Consider the following 23,823-nt stretch of genomic DNA (forward strand, 5'->3'; position numbering starts at 1 on the left):
TAAACCCTTCTTTTCTTAAGCATGAACTTGCTTTTGTGTTGAAAGTCAGTCCTCTGTGCCAGTGCCAGTTAATGCCACGAGAAAAGCTTGATTTATTTTCCCAGCAGTCCGTTTCTCCTAATCTGTGTCTCTCAAGTCATTTTTCTTCACACCCGACTCTTTAAATACAAGGTCGCAAAAGTGTAGTGGGAGACAAATTTCTTGCATATCAAGCCCCGAAACCCGAAAGTATATGCTATTTTCTTTCTTTCTCGCTCAACACCAGCTTGTCGCATAATGATTTTTTGCTAAACGCTGTCCTTCCCAGCGCAGTTGTTCTACAATTCATGACTTGTACACAGCTTGTTAAAGTGCTGGGCCTTTAGCCAGGACTACAGAGGGCGATACAGTGCAGCGCATCTGTCTCTGCCTCTCCCCTCAGCTCTTATTAGCTGGGTTTCTCATAAAGAGCTGGTGCCAAGAGTAAGCGCCCACTGCTGTGCAAACACACCAGGCCTGACTAGCTCTCAGGAATGCTTTATACGAAGGCAATAAAAGGGGAAGCTGGGGAAGTGGGTGTGTTGCCTGACCGTCGCTGTTCTTTTCACCGCCACCATTTCTTCCACTCAGAAGACTACGTCATGGAATCATTTGTATACCAGTGCTAGAACTGTTCCTAAACATCCCCAACGTGCTTAGTCTACAGATAGCAGATAATTCCTTTTGCTTTTTGTTTTTCCAACACAACCCCTCCCATGAGGCCTTGTGGGAGATCAGAGTCTCGCTGCCACTGTGATTCAACTGCTTTTATTGATTCAGGTCTGAGAGCTATTGGCACACGTCTTTTTTTTTTTTTTTTTATCTTGCAGTGTGTCGTGTTCACATTTACTAGATAACGTTAATTCTATTGAAGTAGCTTATTATTTATCTACGCAAGGACTAATTGGTCTGATCAAATCCGAGGTAGTTAAGGTATAATCGAAAGAGGAGAAAAGAAGGCTGCAGAAGCAGAGACCCGTTATCCTCTTAGCCAAATTTAGGCCTTGTCCAGTACCATGAGGCTGCAGAGCATCCAGTAGCACAAGCCCTTATCTGATCTGTCATTTTCAAGATTTTTTTTTTGTTGTTGTTGTTTAACCTTGTAGCAGATGTATGCCCTGGTGCGATCTATATATGCAACAAATTAAGTTCACGGCAGTGTCATCACCCAGCGCCTTAGCCCGGGAGAACTTAATTACACACTGAGGATTGAGCACTAATTTAAGAGGTTAAAACTGCTACCACAGTTAGGAGCAGCTGTCTGTGACAAAATAGCTTGCTTGTTTTTGGTAAACAAGCTGCTTGTTTATGGAAAATGTCCTACCGGAGATGTTTCAGTTCTAAGCAGAAGCCAGTAGTGTTTTTAATTCTTCTTGCAAAAGCAAATGCATGTGCTGCAGTTCTGGCTGTCCTTGTTGAATATGACTGGCTCTTGCTTATTTAGTGCACTTTCGTGAACAAAGCCATTGCTATTCATGTTGATCTTTGGGATAAGAGTGAACAACCCCCGTCGATAAGTCGCGCCGTAGCTGTATATTTTCTTCCGTTGGCAAAACCGCTTACAGCAGGGAAACACAAGTGCTGATTCTTGTGCCTGTGCATCTTTGACCTGTGAAAGCAAAGCTTATACGTTCTATTCCAACAGAAACCAGGGGTGTAGCGGGGATTAAACAGCTAACATCCATTTACTCTGTGCTGCACCAGCGAAGGCCACTCAGCTGCACAACCCCTCGATCACATTTACCATGAATAAATATCGTTATTTTAACCTCAAAGCTTTGAGATAAAATACTGAATAAATCAGAGTTACATTCAGCTTATTGTCAAACATAACGTTTTTGTGCTCATAATAAAGAGCAAACGAAGTTCATCAAACTTCTGCAGCAGGCTGCATAGTTTAGTGCAGAAACTCTGACTCCAAATACTGTCTCACTTTTTCTGCCATCGAGGCTAGAGTTACATTCCTGCTACTCCCCCCACCTTTTCCCTTCTTCTACACGGGCACTCTTTACCCTGCATAGGGACAGGAAAGCGCAGTCCAAACTCAGCTAATGGATGTTTACAGCTGCAGATTGACTGCTTGCACCCAATCACCACATGTTCGTTTTTAGCCTCCAACACATTTGGCTCGAGCGAGCGCGCTCTGGAGACATTTTCTCTGCGCAAGGTTGATTGTCCATTGTTATCTTCCATTTTCTCCCTCTTCTCACTCCCTTCGGCACTCTTTCCCCCTCACTGCCCTCCCCTCGCATTCTCCCCTGCTCTCCTTGCCTTGCTTTTGCCAGCTCCAGCCTTAACCGTTTGGCGCCCTGTCAAAGCAGGGGCCTTTTGTGGCTTCATCACAAATCTGCCAGGAAAAACAGAAACCATCTGTTCAAGCCTGGACTTGAGCACGGATGAGTGTATAAATACAGGAGTTTAGCCTTCACGCTCATAGTGCGCACGCGCACGCACACACCCGCTCACTCAAACACACGCACATCTAGAAGGGTCCGGCGAATAGCCCAATTTCCCCTAACACTATGCCAAAGCTGTTTCTAAATCATAGTGAACAAGGCATGATCTCTTGGAAATTGCAGTTCACACACACAGAACCTGCTCACAAACACCCACATCAACACTGACTTGGGGCAGAAATTAGATGGAAAAAGTGCAGTGCAGTGATAGGATGTTAAGCCTCTTCCTTGTCAGATAATCCACCCCACAGAAATATCCTGCAGATGGAAGCGTTCTATATATATATATATATATATATAGTGGAGATATTCAAGAATAAAAGATAACAGGAGATAATAGAAATGACAAATTTATGCATTCTGGTATTTCTGTTCTTGTGTAACTAGGACAGATAACATGGGTAAAAAAACATTAAACCATATTTACAAATATTAAATAATCACTTTGCTGAATCTAAAATTAGGATTCTGTACATCATCTGAGTACAGAGAGCTGAAAATTATCATATTCTCAAGAGTAGCACAAACAGTCTCCACATACCATAGGACAGTTTGACATTTTGATGTTCATGAAAGTGTCTTCTAAAATGTGGGTGTGGGACCCATGCAAGACATTTTTTCCCCTCAGGGGTTATCTGTTTTGTTTTGTTTTTTTGCATCACTGCACGATGTCCGCCTTCATAAAAGACTAATAACTGCTTTGTGGCTCCTCCTACGATCCAGCTTAATACAGAGAGGTTTTGTTTTGTTTTGTTTTTCTGAGTGTGCTGGAAAAAGATGAGCAAGAGAATAGAGGAAGGAAGATGAGGACTAGAGCTGGGAAGTGTGGCTAAGCAAAGTCTCTCAACACTTCCTTCGGATCATATTTCCTCTCCAAAGTTTTGAAAGGGGGTTTTCTCTAGGTCTGCATAGCCCAAGGAAATTTGTTACTGCTTATAATACACCGTAAAAACATTTCATCAAGTCAGCTCAGCCTCCTCTCCACTCCTACACATATTGCCTAAGAAGATCTTGTTAAACACTGAGATTTCACCACGCTTCTGACTGTCTGCTCTCTGGCCATTGCCACTTGTTTTATAGCCTACCATTAAAATTACTTCTGAATGACCATAGTGCCGTTGACCTAGTTAATGAACTAATCTTTGGGGAATTTTATCAGACATTTTTTTTTTATTTTGTTTCCATTCTCTCTTAATAAATTGACTGAATTTTCTCACCTCCTTTTATAAGTCTGGGTTTCATGGTTTAGATCTAGCTTTTTAAAAAGAAGAGATTTGAGGGTTTGAATGTAGAGTGTGGTACATAGTAAAGAAAGCCGTGCCTTCTGTCCTCCTGAGCAGTTTTGATCTGCACATTTCAATTAGATTTCACATCAGGAAGCCTGCCATCCCTTGGCCTGCACCTGCGCCCTGTTCATCCCAGCCAAAACCTTGTGCTTTCCAACACACACTCGCACCTCAAATGCTTACACACCCCATTATTCCTCCCAACATCATATCACAGCGAAATAACCCAAAGGAGTTTGGTTAATTGTATATTGTAAAGGGTTATCGCAGGACATTAACGCAAACCCATATTTTCCAGGCAGTGGAAAGGCTTCCGCTTGCGTTTTATATCTAAAGTGTGGTGAGAGGCTAAGGTGGGTGGATATCTCAGAGTCAAAGAAGAGGATTTGTCACACTTGTGTTTCTCATTTGGCTAACGTCTCAACCACCCACAAGTAATTGATGTAATTGTGATAATTGATATTTCGCCTACTCATGTCCGCCAGCGTGTTTCGAAGGGGGAGGGCTAGAGGGATTTACGCTGCCTGTTCCAGTGCTGGTGCATTAAGCCACAAGCATGTGGGAATCATTTGCAGAAAACAGACACTGTGAGGATGTCTTTACTTCTCTAGTGGTCACCCGTGAAAAGCTGTAATAGAGTTGCTTTCATATATTTTTATTACTACTTTGTTTATTTCAGTTTATTAAAGACCAGCACCTTATTTTTTGCCTTTGCGTTAAATACAACTCAATCTTATAGTGTATGATCAAACTTTTCAAAGATATGAATTGTAATGATGCACCTCATAGGTTTTCCTATTTTGTTTTTAAGAAATGCATAGCTACTTTGGAAATGTACAGCCCATAATGATTTACTCATGTTTGACATGGTGTTTAGACTGCTGACAGGTTCTCCTCTGCTAATTTGTTTACAATTTTGTGTATTTGTATATTAAAATGTTTTTTTATAAAAAAGTTTGTCAAAAAATAAATAGAAATACGAGCAATACCCATTTTTAACAAATGTCACACTCAGTACTGGACCTCCTCTGTGAATTCTGCAAATTTTATGTTAAAGCAAGTTTAAAGCCAAAGAACTTGTATGTGACTAATTTCCTGTTGCAGAATGAATGTGCAGTAGGAAGGCAGGAAAGGTAGAAACGTTATAAACTGTCATAGGCATCATGCTACATAATTGCTCTCTGTGTCTGGTCATACTTTCAGGGTGTGTGTATTATTTTGAAAGCTGCCGGAAAGCACCAGTTAATTTGTGCAGGCTGTCTCAGCAAAGCTTCTTCTGATCCATGATTGCATGTGTTAATGTTTCAGTAGGGTATTGATTTGCTGGCTGGCTTTTGTGTGCTGGATTTATACGCTTTGCTCCCTGGCAAGCGCACCCTGAATGTTTGATTAAAGTTCAATTGACTCTTCCAATGAAGGGACTCAGAGCCGTTTCACTCCCTATTTGTAACACCAAAGCTTTTCCCGACATGTTCTTTTGTTCCCATTCAAGCGCCTGCCACCCAGGCAGTCACCAATGTGCTGATCCTAATATCCCAGCATTCAGCGAGCTTCGCCGCTTAATCCTGGAACAGAGACAGCCGCAGCACAACACACCAAGCTCTGCTGTAAAACCCGGCACGGAGTCTCCCTCCCAGCACCTGTGTTCTCTTGCTCGCTAGCTGGCCTCCGCACTAAACCTTTCTCGTCAACCAACTGAAAATAAGCGTCTGTGCTGTTATCAGTTTGACATTTTGAGGGCTTTTAGTACAAACAAAGGGGGAGCAAAAATCGCAGCTAACAGCTTTGTTTATTTTGGACAAGCGGATCAGCATAAATTTTTGTTTCTACTTGATTTGTAACAGCAGTTTAGCAGTGGTTCGTTTTCAATAAGATTAAAAGGTGAATATTAACCAAACAAGAAATTTTTCAGTATGCGCATTGAAGGAACGTCTTCTGACTTGATCCTTTTCTCTTTGTAGGGAGAGTTGATAACTTTTTACTATTACTGGAAGAAAACGCCTGAGGCCGCTAGCTCCAGAGCCCACCGCAGACACCGAAGGCAGCCTGTCTTCCGTCGGATCAAGACCCGCACAGCAACCACGCCTGTCAACACTCCCTCCCGACCGCCTTCTAGCGAGTTCTGTAAGTGCTCTTCATTCCCCGGAGACAGAGGCCAGACATAGTTAAACAGGGCGTTTCGACACGAAAATAAATACAAGACCTCACCCCTTTGTATCGCAAAGTAAATCCATTCATTATCTGTTCACCCACTGAACGCAAAAAAGTTACTTTATGTAAAATAAAGATTCACAATAGACTGTCATGAAATGGGTTTAACAATTTTAACAATGACTCTGTTCTACAGTGGACCTGAGCTCAGCCAGTGAAGATGACTTTGACAGTGAAGACAGCGAACAGGAGCTGAAAGGCTACGCCTGCCGCCACTGTTTTACCACCAGTAAGAAACTCCTCTGTTCACTATACTAAACATCTCTTTCAACGGCTAGACTGCATGCTGATAGTACCCTGGACAGGCTGTATAAGCGCACAGATATTTAGCAGCATGGCATAAAACAAGATTCACATTAATAATGTGATATTCATGTAACTACAGTGAAATATGAGCTTTTCACAGTTAGCAGTTAGTCAGTCCCCAGGTGCACTGATCGCAGCATTACATTTTAGTAGTAACACAGAGAGACAGGTGGTGTTCCTACAACAGAACTAGCATCACAGGAGTGTCAGGCCCTTAATAATCCCCACAGCAGGTCTGTAATTACTCTCTGTTTGAGGGAGCCATGCTGCTCACCCTCTCTCTCCACTGGCAGATGGACCTCAGAGGATGTTGCTGCTAATTTCATTGTACCTGACAGTTACTCATTTGTTCTTTGCCTCATTAAACCCTCTGACTTGTTGGGTGCAGTTGGCGCTCACAGTACTCCCATATGGTACAAGCTACAAGCATCACTACGTAATGCACTGTGGCGAGCCTGAGTGTGAGCATTCATATGTCTGTGCGATGTAAGGGTGTGAGTCAGGGACCAGGCGAGTCCATGTGCACTTCTCTCTAATCACTGAAAAGCAGAGCTCATTTAAAGTCGGAAATGTGTTTGCAGCCTCCAAAGACTGGCACCACGGGGGCCGTGAGAATATCCTACTTTGCACCGACTGCCGCATTCATTTCAAGAAGTACGGTGAGCTACCTCCAATTGAGAAGCCAGTGGACCCGCCGCCGTTTATGTTTAAACCCGTCAAAGAGGAAGAGGATGGGCTTGGCGGGAAGCATAGCATGAGGACTCGACGGAATCGTGGGCCGGTGAGTACCAGTCTTGAGGGGGGAAAAGACTTTTAAAAGTTGCTTAAGTTTTGCATACTTTGTACTCATTACTTATTTTTTTATATACAATTACTGTGATTCCAGTTATAAGTGGGTTATTTTTTGTCCAGATGTCGACTCTACGAAGTGGCCGGAAGAAGCAGACAGCCAGCCCTGATGGCAGAGCCTCACCAACCAATGAGGACTTGCGCTCAAGTGGGCGTACCTCTCCCAGTGCAGCCAGCACATCCAGTACTGACAGCAAGATGGATTCTGTGAAAAAACCCAGCAAGGTATGGCCTCGTTATGGTGCTCTGTGCAGACGCGGTTGTGTTTGACTATGAATAGAGCTTATATGTATTCCTTCTTTAACAACAGAAGATAAAGGAGGAGGCACCATCACCTATGAAGAGTGGTAAACGCCAGAGAGAGAAGGGATCCTCAGATACAGAGGAGCCTGAAAGGGCCAATGCTAAGAAGTCAAAGACTCAGGTAGGGTTCCTTTCCAGAACTGCTTCTTTGAGCCTAGCAATTTTGCTAACACGTTACTTTATATAAGTAGTTATGATTAAAATATGTTTGTGACCATACCTTAAGATTGTTTATAGTAGTTCCCTCTTAAATTAGAACCTGGTTCAGAGTAATCAGTAGTGTGGTGACTGACTTTCTTTAACTGATTGATATGTGCCTTCCAGGAGTTGAATCGGCCTGACTCGCCCTCTGAATGTGAAGGAGAGGGCGAAGTCGAAAGCTCCGATGGTCGCAGTGTAAACGATGAAGGCAGTGACCCCAAGGACATTGACCAGGACAACCGCAGCTCATCTCCCAGCATTCCAAGCCCGCGTGACAATGAGAGTGACTCTGACTCATCAGCGCAACAGCAGGTCCTCCAGGGCCAGCACCCCCCTGTAATCCAGTGCCAGACGAGCGCTTTGCCCCCTGCGCCACCTTCCTCTACCACCACAGCGCCTACACCCCAAACGTCAAGTGCTGCAACGCTCCCTTCACAAGTTTCACCATCTGTGCCCCCCACCCCCATCCCTCCACAGCAAATTGTTTCAGCAGGCCCTCTTTCTCATATTCAGTCTGGAGCAGCATTTCATCCTCCAAGGTTGCCTTCTCCCCACTCGCCTTTGCAGTCTATCCCTCAATCTCCTGTGCCCTCTCAGAGTGGCCCGCAGGCTCTACAGCCTCAGCTGCACGGACCCATGCCTCCAATGGGCCATCCTCTTCAAACAGGACCTCACATGCCTCATCCTCATGCTTCCTTACCACCACAGAATTTTCCTCTTGCTCAATCTCAGGTTCCCCCTTCCCCATTGTCAGCCCAGGCACAGGCTTCCTCACTATCTCAGCAGCAGCAACCACCACCTCACACTCCTTCATCACAGTCCTCATCTTCCCAGAGTGGCACTCAGCCCCCACGAGAGCAGCCCTTGCCTCCGGCGCCCATGTCCATGTCTCACATAAAGCCTCCTCCCACCACACCCATCCCACAGATGCAAAACCCTCAGACACACAAACATCCACCACACCTGTCGGCTCCACAGTTCCCCCAGAAACCTCCCAACCTGCCCCCACTGCCTGCCTTAAAACCCCTAAGCTCCCTCTCTACGCACCATCCGCCCTCTGCCCACCCGCCCCCATTACAACCCATGCCTCAGCCTCCAGCTGCCCAGCCTCCTGTGCTTACACAGTCCCAGAACCACGTGCCTCCTCCAGCTCCACCACTGCCCTCGCCCTCAACCGCTTCTTCACACTCTGCACCTTCGCATCCACCCTTCCCTCCTAATCCTTTCATCCCAGGAGCCTCAGCACCTGGTCCACCCTCCTCTGTTTCTTCTTCAGTCGCAGGACCCCTAACTGCACAGCAGCAGCACCCATCATCCATCTCTATGCCCCTACCTGCTTCCATTAGTGCACCTTGCTCAGGTCCCTCTACCGTGCCTGCCGTGCAGATTAAAGAAGAGCCTCTGGATGAAGCAGAGGAGCCCGAGAGCCCACCACCACCACAGAGGAGTCCTTCACCTGAGCCCACTATTGTCAACACACCTAGTCATGCTAGCCAGTCTGCACGGTAAAAAAACCTTCTTATCTCTAGTATTGTATATCATTCCACCCAAATTACTTGTAAACACTATTATCTAGCCTATTTAGTAAATGTTTAAAAAAAAGTTAGAGTACCTTTTCGTTTCTTGCTCATAGCTGCCCCACAATCATCAAAGCCAGTGGAGGCTTGAGGTTAATGATATCATCATCAAAGAAAAAGGGTGCATCAGTACACGAACAGCTCTTGTTCAGTCTGTCATGGTGCTGTCTTCTAAGTGCTGCGCACACACTGCCATTGAATAGCAATGAGGCTGCTAATGCACCATGGATGTAGCTCATTATTTCAGAGACACAGAAGCAACTGATTTAGTTGCTTTACTCAGGAATAATGAGCTGATGTGCCCAGGGTCATTTATTTATTTGTCATAAAGTAATTGCGTTTCAAATGGTCACAGCCCCTCCACAGGCAAAAAAAAGAGCTTCCCAAGTATTTTACTTAATTTATTGTGAATGTTGAATGAATTTAGATTTTTCTTTTCTGCCGTTTCAGGTTCTATAAGTACCTTGACCGAGGCTACAACACATGTGCACGAACTGATTTTTACTTTACTCCACTGCCATCATCGAAGCTGGCGAAGAAACGTGAGGAAGCACTGGAAAAAGTAAAGAGGGAAGCAGAACAGAAAGCACGGGAAGAGAAAGAAAAAGAGAGAGAAAGGGAAAGAGAGAGAGAAAGAGAACGGGAACGGGAGAAGGAGGCAGAAAGAGCAGCTGTAGGTTTCACTGTTATTTTCCAGGTCTTTATTAAAAAATTTAAAAAAATGTTACTCTTTATATACCTAACGAGAATCTGATTTGATTTTATAGAAAGCATCCAGTTCTTCTCATGAAAGCAGACTGGGTGAACCTCAAATGGCGGGTCCAGCTCACATGCGGCCGCCCTTCGATGCCACTCCAGCCACCATTGCTACTGTGCCACCCTATATTGGCCCGGACACACCAGCTCTGCGTACACTAAGCGAGTATGCGCGACCCCATGTCATGTCACCCACCAATCGCAACCACCCATTCTTTATGCCTCTAAACCCAGCCGAGCCTCTATTGGCCTACCACATGCCAGGACTATACAACGCAGACCCTGCAATGCGTGAGCGAGAGATGAGAGAACGTGAGCTCCGTGAGCGCGAGTTCCGTGAAAGGGAACTCAGGATGAAACCAGGCTTTGAGGTCAAACCGGCTGACCTGGACAACCTGCACCCCTCAGCTAACCCCATGGAGCACTTTGCCCGTCATGGCCCCATTGGTTTACCCCACATGGCGGGCCACCCTTTTGCCTCTTTTCACCCTGGACTAAACCATCTGGAGCGTGAGCGCCTAGCTCTGGCCAACCCCCAACTGCGACAGGAGATGTCCTACCCAGAGCGTCTGGCCGCTGAGCGTCTGCATGCTGAGAGGATAGCCAACGACCCCATCGCGCGGCTACAAATGTTCAACGTGACGCCACACCATCACCAGCACTCACACATCCACTCGCACCTTCACCTGCACCAGCAGGACCCACTGCACCAAGGTGAGGATAGAAATATATATATTTTTTTTTATTACACCAAACATCAGAATGCATTATAACTACTCACACGATTCAGTTGCATTTAAGAACATACATTTTTTGTAGTTTTTGTGTGGTGTGTGTATAATAAAATATGCATGCAGCAGTGTTTGTGATTTGAGCTTGTTGTTTGTTTGTTTGTTGAGTGTTGTGCATGTACTTGTGTTTGTACTATTATTGTAATGCCTTTGTACCTTGACAAATTGCTGCTGACACGGAGTAGGTGGTGGTGAATGTCTTGTGTGTCCGCCAGGATCTGGTGGCCATCCACTTGTTGATCCCTTGGCTGCTGGACCCCACCTGACCCGCATCCCGTACCCGCCCGGAGCCATCCCGAACCCGCTGCTTGGCCAGCCCCCACACGAGCACGAGATGTTGCGGCACCCTGTTTTCGGTAAATCTCCTGCCACCAGGATCATATCACCAGTCAAATGAGCTTGTATTAGTTTAACTCTGACAATTATGGTGTGCTACTATACTAGTGGGTTACTCAGGTTTGGGACTTTACCTGTCTGCACTGCACTGTGTTTTGCTGTTGTTGCAGGTACATCATATCCTAGAGAATTACCGGGTGGTTTGCCTCCACCCATGTCTGCAGCGCACCAGCTACAGGCTATGCACGCTCAGTCTGCAGAGCTGCAGAGATTGGCCATGGAGCAGCAGTGGCTTCACGGCCACCACCACATGCACGGAGGCCCTCTGCCTGGACAGGAGGACTACTACAGGTCAGTGAGTCACACTGCGTGATAAGACTTGTATTTTAATCTCTCAATATTTCTGTATTAACTAAAAGCAGTATCTGACTGAAATCAATGTTTATTGAATAAAGGCATTGTGTGTGTGTGTGTGTGTGTGTGTGTGTGTGTGTGTGTGTGTGTGTGTGTGTGTGTGTGTGTGTGTGTGTGTGTGTGTGTGTGTGTAAGACATTTGTTTGATGGGTGCTGTTTGTCTTCTCTTACCCACAGCCGGTTAAAGAAGGAGAGCGATAAGCAGCTGTGATCGTTCAGAGGGATGTGATATCACAGAGGTCAGCAGGACACAGGAGGTCGCACCAGAACAGTTGGACAGGAACTTGCGTGCCCTTGGGACAATTATTATAAACCGAAAAGTGACGAGGATAACCTGATAACTTTTTTTTGTTCTGTTGTCAGTTTCCTTTACAATAATGGACATTTTTTTTTTTTTTTTTCTCAAGAAGTTGACTTCATTTTTTGGTATATAGCGTTCAAGTAGTGACAACGTCCTCAAGACTGATTGTGACTTTCCTGCATGAACATCCTCTGAGAAGCTTCCCTGACATTTTTGTAGGTGCTAGAATACCAGACACTTTGTCACTGTGCTTATTAAAAAAAATAAGAAAAGAAAAAAAAACTAAAAGAAGTCAGGCCATTATATCTGAAAAGTGCTATCTTAAATTCAATGTTTATTTTAATACATTGTAGGAGGTTTTTAATTTTAAGAAAAGCTGCAGCATGGCATTTTTTTGAGTCTGTAAATAGTATATATAAATATATATACATATGATTATTATAATTATTATTATTATTATTATTAGGTGTGGATTCCTGACCGATATGTAGACCTCCAGTATAATAGTTCTAAAGCATCATCCCTTGTTTCAGAGGGGAATGAGATGGCATTATTTGAGTTAGAAACCATGTCACATGGTTGCGGTCCTTAAAACAGGGTCACAGAGAAATGGTTGTACCAGATTTTTATCCACACACACCCCTACGGTTGAACGCTCCAGTTGAGCTGCTTTTCATCCAATAGACTGTCAGCCACAGACACACACGCAGACCCATTCATGATGTCATCACCATCTTCATTTCCTGCAAATGTGATGGCTTCAGTGCTGTGCATGAGGGATTACAAAAATTGCACTGAATAACGTCAGAAAATGAAATGTTCAATTTTTAATTGGTTTTAAGTGAACTGACAATGTGAATTAGTATATAAAAAAATCGTCTTAATTCTCTGCACCAAACTGACATATTTGGTTTTATAAAGCTGAATTTCATTTTCATAAAACTCGCTTGTTGATTCGGGTATTTCTATCATCTCACAATGATGGAAATGGCCTGATTTATTTTGCTCAGTGCTTTTCATGAATGCTTTAAGTGATTTCAAATCAGTTGTTGGGTGCTAACGGTGTAATTTACCCACCTCCACTACTCAAGTCGCTCTGCCTCCAGGTGCGAGGCTCCTCACTCAGTCAACCTCACTGTGATACTCAAAAAAACATGGTTCTCCATACAAGATTAATGTAAGAGCTTTGAACAAGAATATGCGTGTTTTGTGTGTGCATGTTTGTAGTAGTGGAGAACATATTACCACTGCAGCTTCTCTCTGCATTCCTGACACTGCACTTCCCATGAGCTGTGATCCATGGGGTCGTGTGATCGCCATCGTCCACTGTTACATGCAGTATTTCACTCTTTATCTCACACACTCATCATGGTCATTATACATTCACTGATGCTCTCTAAGCCAGAAGGTATTTTTTATGTTTCAGAATTGGAATAATACTTGATAATCAGTGCTGTTTTAGAAGACATCAGGTTTGTTTTTTTTTGTTTTGTTTTTTTTTTTGTTATTGGTCAAGAGGGAAAAAAAAATCCAAAGCTTGCACAGAATCTTTAGTGTCAGCTAAAGCCCAAACTCCATCCTCAGCTATTTTTTGTTTTGAGTTGGAGTCATCTGCCTGTCTCTGTCTCTTCCATGTATTTAACATTCTAATTTTGTTTCCAGCATTTTCCTCCCTTTTGTCCAATTTTCCGTGTCTTAAACCTTCGATGTTGAGTGTTGTCAATGGTTTAGCTTCTTGTTTCAAAGCGGCAATAGCAGAATGTAAATTCTGACTGCTAAGATTTATATATACTGGTATCTTGAAGCTTATTGTATATATTAGTAGTCGCCATGGGATGACACAATGTAAACAAAAGTAGAAATAATTAAAACAAAAATTGTGAGTCCTGTGTTCTGCCCATTTGAGTATTTTGTAATTTTTTTGAAAATTTTGTGAAATGAAAAATAAAACTAAGTTACACCACAAGAAAACTTGATTTGTATTTAATATCACTTGTTATATGACATGGCAAAAGGAAATGTTCATGCTGACAAAAGTCTCGTCTGTCAAACCCACACTCTCCCTCCCACACAAAAAAAATCCACTTTCAGCAGTCTAGACTAGCAAATGTATTTGTACAGCACTTTTTACAATGGCTATTATTTTTTTTTAAAAAGGTAAATTTGACAATGTACATTTAGATCCATAATAAGCAACAGAGGTGAAAGTGGCAAGGAGATATTTCTAGAGAATGTGAGAATGAAACCTTAAAGAGAATCCATTCTCTTCTGGTTATATAATAACTTATAACATGATTACAGCTGTGGGTGTTAAGTACATTATCCAAATAATGAGATTTATACAACATACTGCAGTGTGTGTCTTTGCCATAAACTGTTATTTGGATTTCTGTGTAGGACTGTCCATAGCAAAAAGTGTGTCACAAGAGTAAAAGCAACCTGTGAGATTCACTATATGGACAAAAGTTGGTACACACTTCCACATTTAGTTCCTTTTTCTGCTCTCCAACCTCCACTCTTCTGGGAAGAGCATCCACTAGATTTTGGAGATTTGCTCATTCAGCCACAAAATAAAGTCAGGTACTGATGTAGGTGAGGTGAGGAGGTCTGGGGTGCAGTCAGCGTTCCAATTTATCCCAAAGATGTTTAATAGGGTTGAGGTCAACGCTCTATAGCAGGCCACTCAAGATCTTCCACTCCATCCCTTGTGAACCATATACGTAAAAAGCTGGCTTTGTGTACAGCGACAATTGTCATGCTGGAGACGGTTCAGCTCTCCTAGAGTAAGTGAAGTCAAAATTGAATGCTACCACATCCAAAGACATCCTATATATTGATATGCGTCCAACTTTGTGGGAACAGTTTGGAGAAGAACCACCTATGGCTGGAAAACTCTGATGTAGTGTATCGGTGTAAATCAGATGGAGCCACAGCACCACATCAGAAATACACCGGCACCTGAACAGATTATTGGTTATGCTTTTATCCTGCACTGGTATAAAGAGGTCTACATCTGCATCCACATCTGCCAAGTGTATTAATGTATTTATTTTGTATTAGCCAGCCTCTACAAGTGTCCATTCACACACAATTTATGTATAAACCATATACCATGCTCATAATCATACTGCAAATGGTGTGTGACTTAAACCATGTAAGTTTTTCTTTTTGAATGAACATCTATACCTCGTTGAGTGAGTAAGACACTGATTAAACAGGTCGAAACAGCAAACAGCTCGGCTGAGTTCTCAACCTGCCACTGAGTCACAAGAATGGGGGGGTCTATCAGCTCCGAGGGCTGCACTCCTAGTGTGACTGAAGCACGATGAGAGTGGAAGGCTGGAAGCTTCATTATCATGTTTCAGCAACATCAGACAGCAGCGCTGCGGTGGGTCTGCTCGTTCGCCAAGATGGCTGTCAGGTTTGTCAGGCTTTCAGTCTCTGTATGAGGCTCTGAGCCACAGTTAAAGAGGATTTTGGATGACATGCTGGGATGTGCCAGCTCAAGAAACACATCCAATAAGATGAGATTACTCTAGAATGTCTATGTTCAACATGCTATTACTAAGTACACAATGATTATGATTTATAAATGGAACAGGGATTAGGAATAACATGGGGGGGGCTTGGGAGCTGTGATCTGACCTGACCAGGATCATTCTTACACAATAGCATGGACAAGGTTTTTTATCAGTGGTGGACAAAGTACACAAACCATGTCCCTGAGTTAAAGAAGATATACTAGATATAATATTGCTCTGGTAAAAGTAAATGTGCTCCCTTTAATCTTTCACTTAAGTAAAAGTACACAAGTATTTGCCTTAAAACGCACTTAATGATCCAATATACTATGATTTATCTTCACTATAATGTACCTATCATTTCCATCAAAAGACTCTTGCTTTATCAACTTAGTTTGTGTTTGTGTGTTACTCTTAACGCACCGATCTATTAATAGAATGATATTAATGAGTCAAAAACTGATTGACATCTATTCAAATTATTACGAGCCCAAAACTTTTTCAACTACTTAAAAAAAACGTGCAATATCGCCACGTGTGTTGTGACGAGTTAAGATTCAGGAGTTTCTTCAATCATTTATTGCTCTCAAAATGTTCTGCTTGCTGTTAATCTGATGCTGAACTGTATGTTTTTTCAATCAGATACCACCAAGCGCCAATCAAAATAAGCTTAAAACAGAGCATGCGCTCAACACTGATTGGTAGCTTAGTGAGTGCTTGAGTTCTTATTCATAATAATAAAAGTATTTATTATGATATTTAACCTAGAAATGTGTTGAAGTTAAGGTAAAAGTCTCCCCAAATGGAAATACTTGAGTAAAGTACAGACACGCGAACAAGCTTTTTAAGTTCATTACATATACTTCGTTACTGTCCACCATGTTTTTTATTTATTTATTTATTTATTTTGACCACACAGCTTCACTAACGCAATGCCTCCTAGGGTTTTTTTTATTTATTTTATCCACTTTGTCACAAAACGACTCTTTTCCTTCATCCACTTATCAAGTTCTTCAGAACATATCAGCCTGACTTTGTGAGATCTTTCTGAATGAAGAAATGTCATCTAAAGCCCAGCCTTGTCAAAACTCAAGTGTATATAACAACCAGTCACTTCATCATCATCATCACCTCCACAATCCAGCTAGGATTCTTGGTGTAACTATTGGTAGGGTTAACAATAAAATCAAGGTCTCCTTAAAAATGCCATGTTCTAACCACAGATCTGCTCAGTTTCTTATACAAACCCAAATCATTTCTAGACTCCATACTCTCTTCTTGTCAGCCTCTGTCATATGCACTCAGAGCACTTGTCTCATTCTCTCACATTAACCCTCAACAGAAGTCTGTTGGCTTCCAGTTACAGCAGGAATGGAAGAAAAATAACTCATGTCTTGTCTTGACATTCCAGACACCAAAATGCACTATAGTACCTGTATGCTGAATCATGTCCTTTAATGACTGACTAAAGCTAACATACACTGACCAGGAATAACATTATAACATTATATCCTATATATATATATATATATATATATATATATATATATATATATATATATATATATATATATATATATAATATATACAGTACAGACCAAAAGTTTGGACACACCTCATTCAAAGAGTTTTCTTTATGTTCATGACTATGAAAATTGTAGATTCACACTGAAGGCATCAAAACTATGAATTAACACATGTGGAATTATATACATAACAAAAAAGTGAAGTGAAAATATGTCATATTGTAGGTTCTTCAAAGTAGCCACCAAGAGAATGCCAAGAGTGTGCAAAACAGTAATGTAAGCAAAAGGTGGCTACTTTGAAGAACAAAAAGTGGGCAAGCACCAAATTGTGATTTCAAAAAAAGCTCTTGTGGGATGTTCCCAGTCTGCAGTGGTCAGTATTTATCAAAAGTGGTCCAAGGAAGAAACAGTGGTGAACCGGCAACAGGTTAATGGACGGCCAAGGCTCATTGATGCACGTGGGGAGTGAAGGCCGGTCCGTGTGGTCCGATCCAACAGACAAGCTCCTGTAGCTCAAATTTCTGAAGAAATTAATGCTCGAAGGATCAGGTCTGTTTTAGCAGCAATATTGGGCAGGTAGCCATAACGTTATGCCCATTCAGTGTATATACTATAAATAAGTTTGCACTTTGGCATAATAATTAATGAGGTTTTATTAACACAGGCAGTTTTAAAGGTTGTTAATGCTTGACTGCTTAGGACCATCTCACATAGTTGAAAAGTGCTCTCCTATTAGTGTTTTTTAATACGGATAGATAAAGTATATAGTGTTGCACTATTTTGGACTTCTTTCATTTTCACTGTGGTTTTGCAGCACAGGAATCAAGGTTATGAGAACATCATGTTTCAAATAAAGACAGATCTGCATTCCAATTGAAAATAAATGCAGTTACTTCTTCTTATGGATTTTCAGAGTGAGGCAATTCAGCAGTTTTTGACCTCGGCAGTATAAAGTTATATCATTACATCTGTTTATGACAGCCATCTTGAGGTGAATAGAAACACCTCCACACAATAATATTCTCAATCTGTCTCTGTTCCTCTGTTTTGCTCTGTCTCACTGTTTGAGAACAGGTATGCTTGAAGTAGCTGCTGCTCTCCGGTGGGGTAACAGAGCAGTCGGTCCATGTTATTAGACAGCTGTTGTGTGTCCCTCTGGTGTTAGGAGACGTGTGTGTGAACAGGAGAGCAGCTCTCAGCCTCTAATGATATCCCAGTTTCACATTCCTGCCATAGCAGATCACTATTCCCTCGTCTGTTCCAGCAACACCAGAGAGATCTGCATTTGGCCAGCCCTGCGCATTCCTCGCCGTCTCCACACCATCGCCCCATCTTCCCCCCACAGCCGTCTCTTATTCTTTTCGCTGCTCTCTGCCTTTCTGCTGGATTACATTGTTGTCCTCTGAGATATGTGAAATCTTTATTTTACTCATACTTCCTTTGGCAGCCAGCCATGCTATAAACCATTTGGTTTGTGATGGTTTATTTAATGATGTACGCCTCTTTGAACAGTCACAAATCTATGTTTATGGCAAAGGTGATGACTTCATTTCTGCTAATAGTAAAATGGTAATAACTAATAGTAAAAAGGCGTCACTTTGAGTTATATCATGCCGTTATATCAGCAAGAGTAAACTGTAGGACCAGTAGAGCAAAAACATAGTTTGAACTACTGGCTTTGATTATACTCAGTATGCTTATTGTTATATAGTGAAATCCTGATCCTTACAATGGTGTATAGTCTCATACACACACACACACATATATATATATATATATATATATATATATATATATATATATATATATATATATATATATATATATATATATATATATATATATATATATATATAATAAAATCTAAATGTCCTTACACAGAGACTGTAGAACTGGTATAATATTTAGACCTCTAGTTTTTATACCTCTTGCTCCATGCTGTTCAAAAACCTAATATTTCTCTAATCATTTAATCAAAATTATGTAAACGAAAGCTTCTTCTTGTGAGTGCCAAATATTTGAGCCCCTCTGAGTATTACTCTGCACACCTGCTGGGTCTGGTGGGTAAATCATGCTGCAGGGGGCTTGATGTTGTCCTGGGGCCTGGAGATAGAGTGCAGCTTGACCTTGTGTATAATGAGCGTTCTGTGATAGATAGCCATGCCATCCCGCTCACTCGCCTTTTTGTGAGGGTGTCTGATTTTCCAGACACAGATAGATTGGTCATTGTTTTTCCTCACACCTTTGCCACCAAATTAATCTTCCCCTAGTCCATCCTCTGTAATGCTTCCAACCAGGATAACACTGCCTGGGCCGGCAGGTGATAAACTCACACGCCAGGGGTAAATGCTTCCGGCCTGCCTGAGCATCCTGGCTTCAGACAGCTGCTGAAAGGAGATGTTTAAATGCATAGACATTGGGGCCTCTTTCACCTTGGATTCTATAAAGGAGTGTATTATTTATGCCTGGACCTCTAGGTGCAATCCATTTTGGAATAAAATTTTTCAAACAGCATTAAAACAGAATCATGCCTGTGCATGAAATGCTGAAAGCTGGTTTGATTTGTTGACTTGCTAACAAGTGTTTAGATAAAAAGCAGCATTCCATTCCATAAATTAAAGCATGATGTCCAGCCCAAGGGGATTAAAATATCGTTTATCATCAAAGCTCAAGCAGATGTGACACTTTTCATTGTCTTTCATACATTTATATGAATATTTGTAGATGGATAGAGAATACTGATGTATCATTTGCATGTCATATGATTCTAGAATATTCATAAAACTGTTTGATTGATAGCCACTGCCTCTCTTTATCAATGTTTTCCTTATCCTATGGGATCTCAGTAGGGTTAATGTTCTCTGTACAGAATTTATACTAGCAATCTTTTTCTAAATAGAAACGCTCCATTTTTAAAGGCTCCTCCTAAAAGACTAAACAAAAAACCCACCTGAAGCATGTCCTCCTCACAGAGGGATTTCTATAAATTCCCATGTCTCCCTTTCATTTCCGCACACATACCGCCTCCCAGTTTCCACAAAACTATTCAGTGACTCCTACCTAGGACTCAGTAGGCTGTTCAGCATAAAGCAGAAGCTCAACTCCAGCAGAAGTCTCAGAGTTTCTCTGTTATTACCGATACTCAATCATTCTCAATACCACTAGTAGTTAATGGTATGACATGCGCTCACAAACAAAATGACTCCCTTATAGTTTTAGTGCGAGAGTGACAGTCAAAATAAGTCATATGGGAGGCACACTATTTAAAGATTGTTACGCTTGTCTGTAAATCTTAATTATGGGCCCATATTTTAAAGTGTTTCCATCTCAGCAAATATACCAAGTAGCACCATTTTAGAAAACATAACCATTAACTAATGGTAATCCTTTAATTATACATCTTGGAAAAAGGACTCCACATGAAACCCTATCTGAACAGAAAACACTGTTATACACAGACTTTAAACATTTCTTTCAAATAGTAGGATCCCTTAGGTTAGAAATAATCTTCTAATCATTTTAGAGATCTTTTTAATGTGTGGCAAGATTTTCATATAATTATTGTGCAGATGACAAACCTGAAAAAGTGTAATTACTTGAAAAACAGAATATAGAGGTTGCGTTTTTATTTACACTTGAGAATGGTTATAACTAATAAAGTCATAAAGAAAACATTGAAACACTGATACACTTGTTGTTTACTGATATCTGACAACTGGATTGTGACAACTGGATCAACATGCTGGGAAATCTCGTTTTTGTATAGTAGCTCTGAAAAACCATTACATACTGTGCATGATCAGTTCTTGTTCACTGTAAATGTATACACCCATAAATTCTGCAGGAAACTCCTCCCCCAGTTCTTTTATGGGTGCATGTAATAGATTTATTACAGGATATTACAACATTCAAAAAGCCAGTCCGCTATAAAACATGTCAAACAATGCTAAACCAATCTCGGACATGTGTTTTAGTAAATCGATAAATGTGCAGATATTAATAGGAAATGATGCCAAGGCAGATTAAATTCTTCATATAGCTGATAAAAGTATGCAGAATTACTGATGGAACATTGAATTTCAAAATATGAAGGTTGGACAATATTATAAATGTACTTATAATGACAAAAATGTAAAATTTGTAGATATTGAGGCAGAAGTTGGGTTTATACAGAGGACAAGACATCTACAATGGTGTGTAAGTGTTCATTATTAATACATTTAAGAGATAAGGTTAATTGGTTTAATAAGGGTGCGTTAAGGCATTTGATCTACTGCTCCTGAGTTCAAATCCAAGCAAAAACCCTTAACATCTCAGCTTTGTGCTGTATATTTAAATAAGCCTATTAGCCTAATTAAGTAAATGTGTATGTGTAGTAAGACTCCTTAACTGTGAGGATGATGCTAAACCCAGCAGTAGCCATGTTATGTAATTCACAGTCATAAATCAGATCAAATAAAAATAACAGAGTTTGTTTATTCTGATTCATGCACAGTCCTAAAACGGAGTGACCATTTATAGAATCTGTGAGTAGACGATGCCATTTTAAACAATTCCTTGGCCAGACCAATTTGCTCAACAGTCTGCCTACAAGTGTGATAAAACTGAAGCAGATTTAGATTTATAAGCATGATTTAAAAAAATCTAAATACATAATCTTACAAATAATTCAAGTTTGTATTTATGAGTTGCTATATTTAAGGTGAGAAACTCCTGTCTCAAAAATCAGCCCTCTCAGGGAACGTGATAGAGCGGAAAGATTCCATTTTGTTTATCTGTATTGAAGTTATTACTGATGAGTATAACATCCCATGAAATTAAGTTGTTACCAAATCTGTCTAAGATTAAAGAGAAGATTCCCACATTAACAACTGCCTTTATCGCACTATACACTGATTAGGCATACAATTATGAGATTATATCTTGTATTATATATTATATTTCTTCATCATGGCACCTGTTAGTTGGTGGAATATAATTAGGCAGCGAATGAACATTTTGTTCTCAAAGTTGATGTGTTAGAAGCAGGAGAAATGGGGGAGGGTAAGGATTTAAGTGAGTTTGAAAAGCGCCAAATTGTGATGGCTAGACGACTGGGTCAGAGCATCTCCAAAACTGCAGCTCTTGTGGGTTGTTCTCGGTCTGCAGTTGTCAGTATCTATCAAAGGTGGTCCAAGGAAGGAACCAGTGACAGTGTCATGGGCGGCCAAGGCTCATTGATGCAAGTGGGGAGTGAAGGTGGGGCCCATGTGGTCCGATCCATCAGATGTGCAACTGTAAACACAAACACACTGTAAAGACACAAACTGCTGAGGAAGATAATGCTGTCCTGGGTCAGGACTGTTTTGGCAGCAAAAGGGGGACCAACACAATATTGGGCAGGTGGTCATAATGTTATGCCTGATCAGTGTATGATTTGATGGCTTCAGTGTGCACTGTTTAGAAAAGGTCATAAATAATTTTGCCAATTTTGCATAGGGGTCTGCCTTTAGGAATACTGTTTGATCAAATGAGAATATCTAGTAGGAAGTATAAATTCATATGCAAAAAGCTAGCAAAAATCCAAATCTATATCAAAATTAGACTAGGTAAAAGGTTCTTCATACTTATCACATGTACTTTTACAGCACAAATTCTTTTTTCATATATCCCAGCAATGTTAGTAAGTTGTGTGGTCAGAACACAGGGTAATTCATGTTACAGCGCCCCTGAAGCACAGACGGTTAAGAGCCTTTTTCAAGGGCCCCAAGAGTGGCAGATTAGTGATACTGGAACTGGAACCTTCCAATCAGTAACGAAGAGCCTTTACCACTGAGCTACCACTTCCCCCAGACTAATTGGAACAGAAACATATTATAATGTTCTGCTGGTTAATCATCAAGCCCTGGATACTTACCATCTTGCACACATTTACAGCTGTAAAATATATAAGCAATGCACAGCTGTATTGGCTTTTTAATTCAAAGTGTATATATATATATATATATATATATATATATATATATATATATATATATATATATATATATATATATATATATATATATATATATGTATGTGTGTGTGTGTGTGTGTGTGTGTGTGTGTGTGTGTGTGTGTGTGCGTGCACATTTAAAAAATATAGAAAATAAATAACAAATGCAACGGTCAATATTTTGAGCATTGCACAAATTAGCTGTGTAACTGTAACACAATATTTAAAAATATATATTTTCTCCCTTAACTTTACATTCCTTTCTGCAAAGCACTGGTTTTAAAATGATCAGCACCTCTAAAATAAATATTTGCTGAAGTCTCCCTCGAGCACTGAGTGTTTTTATGTAATGTCTAACAAATCAGGAGGGGTCTTGGTCCACTAATCCATCTAGAACATTTGTGCTCTGAATGCTTGTGCATGTGTATGAGCTCTTTTATTTTAGACCACCATTTTTCTGTGTAGTTTATGTCTAGAGAAAATGTTACTGTTACAAAACAGATTTTTATTTTTATTTTAACTGGTCATTATTTTACCTGTTACAAATTTTTTAAACTTGTTCTGTTATGGCCCTAATTGTATAAACAATGATATTTAAATAAATGTATGGTATTTTAACTGTTTACGCTGTATGTATATATTCATCACCTCATGATTACCTGCCATTTTTGTAATTTGTTTTAAAAGTGCTTTTTTCTTTTTATTTTCTTATAAATATTGGGGATTTTACATTGCATATTGTACATAGTCAGCAAAAATAAATTTAAAGCAATTTATCCGGATAGAATGTTTTTAAATGTGACAATTTTATGTAACCAATTATTGTATGTACAATCGATATTTTATGTACAATTATGATGAATATATGATTTTATTTTGCATAGTGACAATATTCTGGAGATATTTCTTATCATCTGCTGATGGTAACATTTGTTTATTTTCCAGTTTGGTGCATTCCTCTTAAAACTTGTAGTCTATACTATAATTTGTTTGTTTT

At 40.8% G+C, this 23,823-nt stretch overlaps 1 protein-coding gene across 12 annotated transcripts in view; it reads left to right on the plus strand.

Annotated features, from left to right (window-relative positions):
- The window catches only part of rerea (arginine-glutamic acid dipeptide (RE) repeats a), a 166,350-nt gene extending 153,040 nt beyond the window's left edge, over positions 1–13,310 (plus strand). For 7 of the 12 annotated variants that reach the window (XM_083569756.1, XM_083569759.1, XM_083569758.1 and 4 more), the window contains 11 exons: positions 5,722–5,884; positions 6,108–6,200; positions 6,859–7,058; positions 7,190–7,351; positions 7,437–7,550; positions 7,754–9,135; positions 9,658–9,880; positions 9,975–10,677; positions 10,940–11,110; positions 11,261–11,441; positions 11,682–13,310. In XM_083569756.1, coding sequence (XP_083425882.1) covers positions 5,722–5,884; positions 6,108–6,200; positions 6,859–7,058; positions 7,190–7,351; positions 7,437–7,550; positions 7,754–9,135; positions 9,658–9,880; positions 9,975–10,677; positions 10,940–11,110; positions 11,261–11,441; positions 11,682–11,715 — 3,426 coding nt within the window. In that variant the 3' untranslated portion in view covers positions 11,716–13,310. The remainder of the gene's footprint in view (positions 1–5,721; positions 5,885–6,107; positions 6,201–6,858; positions 7,059–7,189; positions 7,352–7,436; positions 7,551–7,753; positions 9,136–9,657; positions 9,881–9,974; positions 10,678–10,939; positions 11,111–11,260; positions 11,442–11,681) is intronic. The other 5 variants (XM_083569762.1, XM_083569761.1, XM_083569753.1 and 2 more) reach the window with 1 other exon arrangement.
- The last annotated feature ends 10,513 nt before the right edge of the window (positions 13,311–23,823 follow it).

Source organism: Silurus aristotelis (genome assembly GCF_946808225.1).
Source record: "Silurus aristotelis genome assembly, chromosome: 19".
Taxonomy (NCBI): Eukaryota; Metazoa; Chordata; class Actinopteri; order Siluriformes; family Siluridae; genus Silurus; species Silurus aristotelis.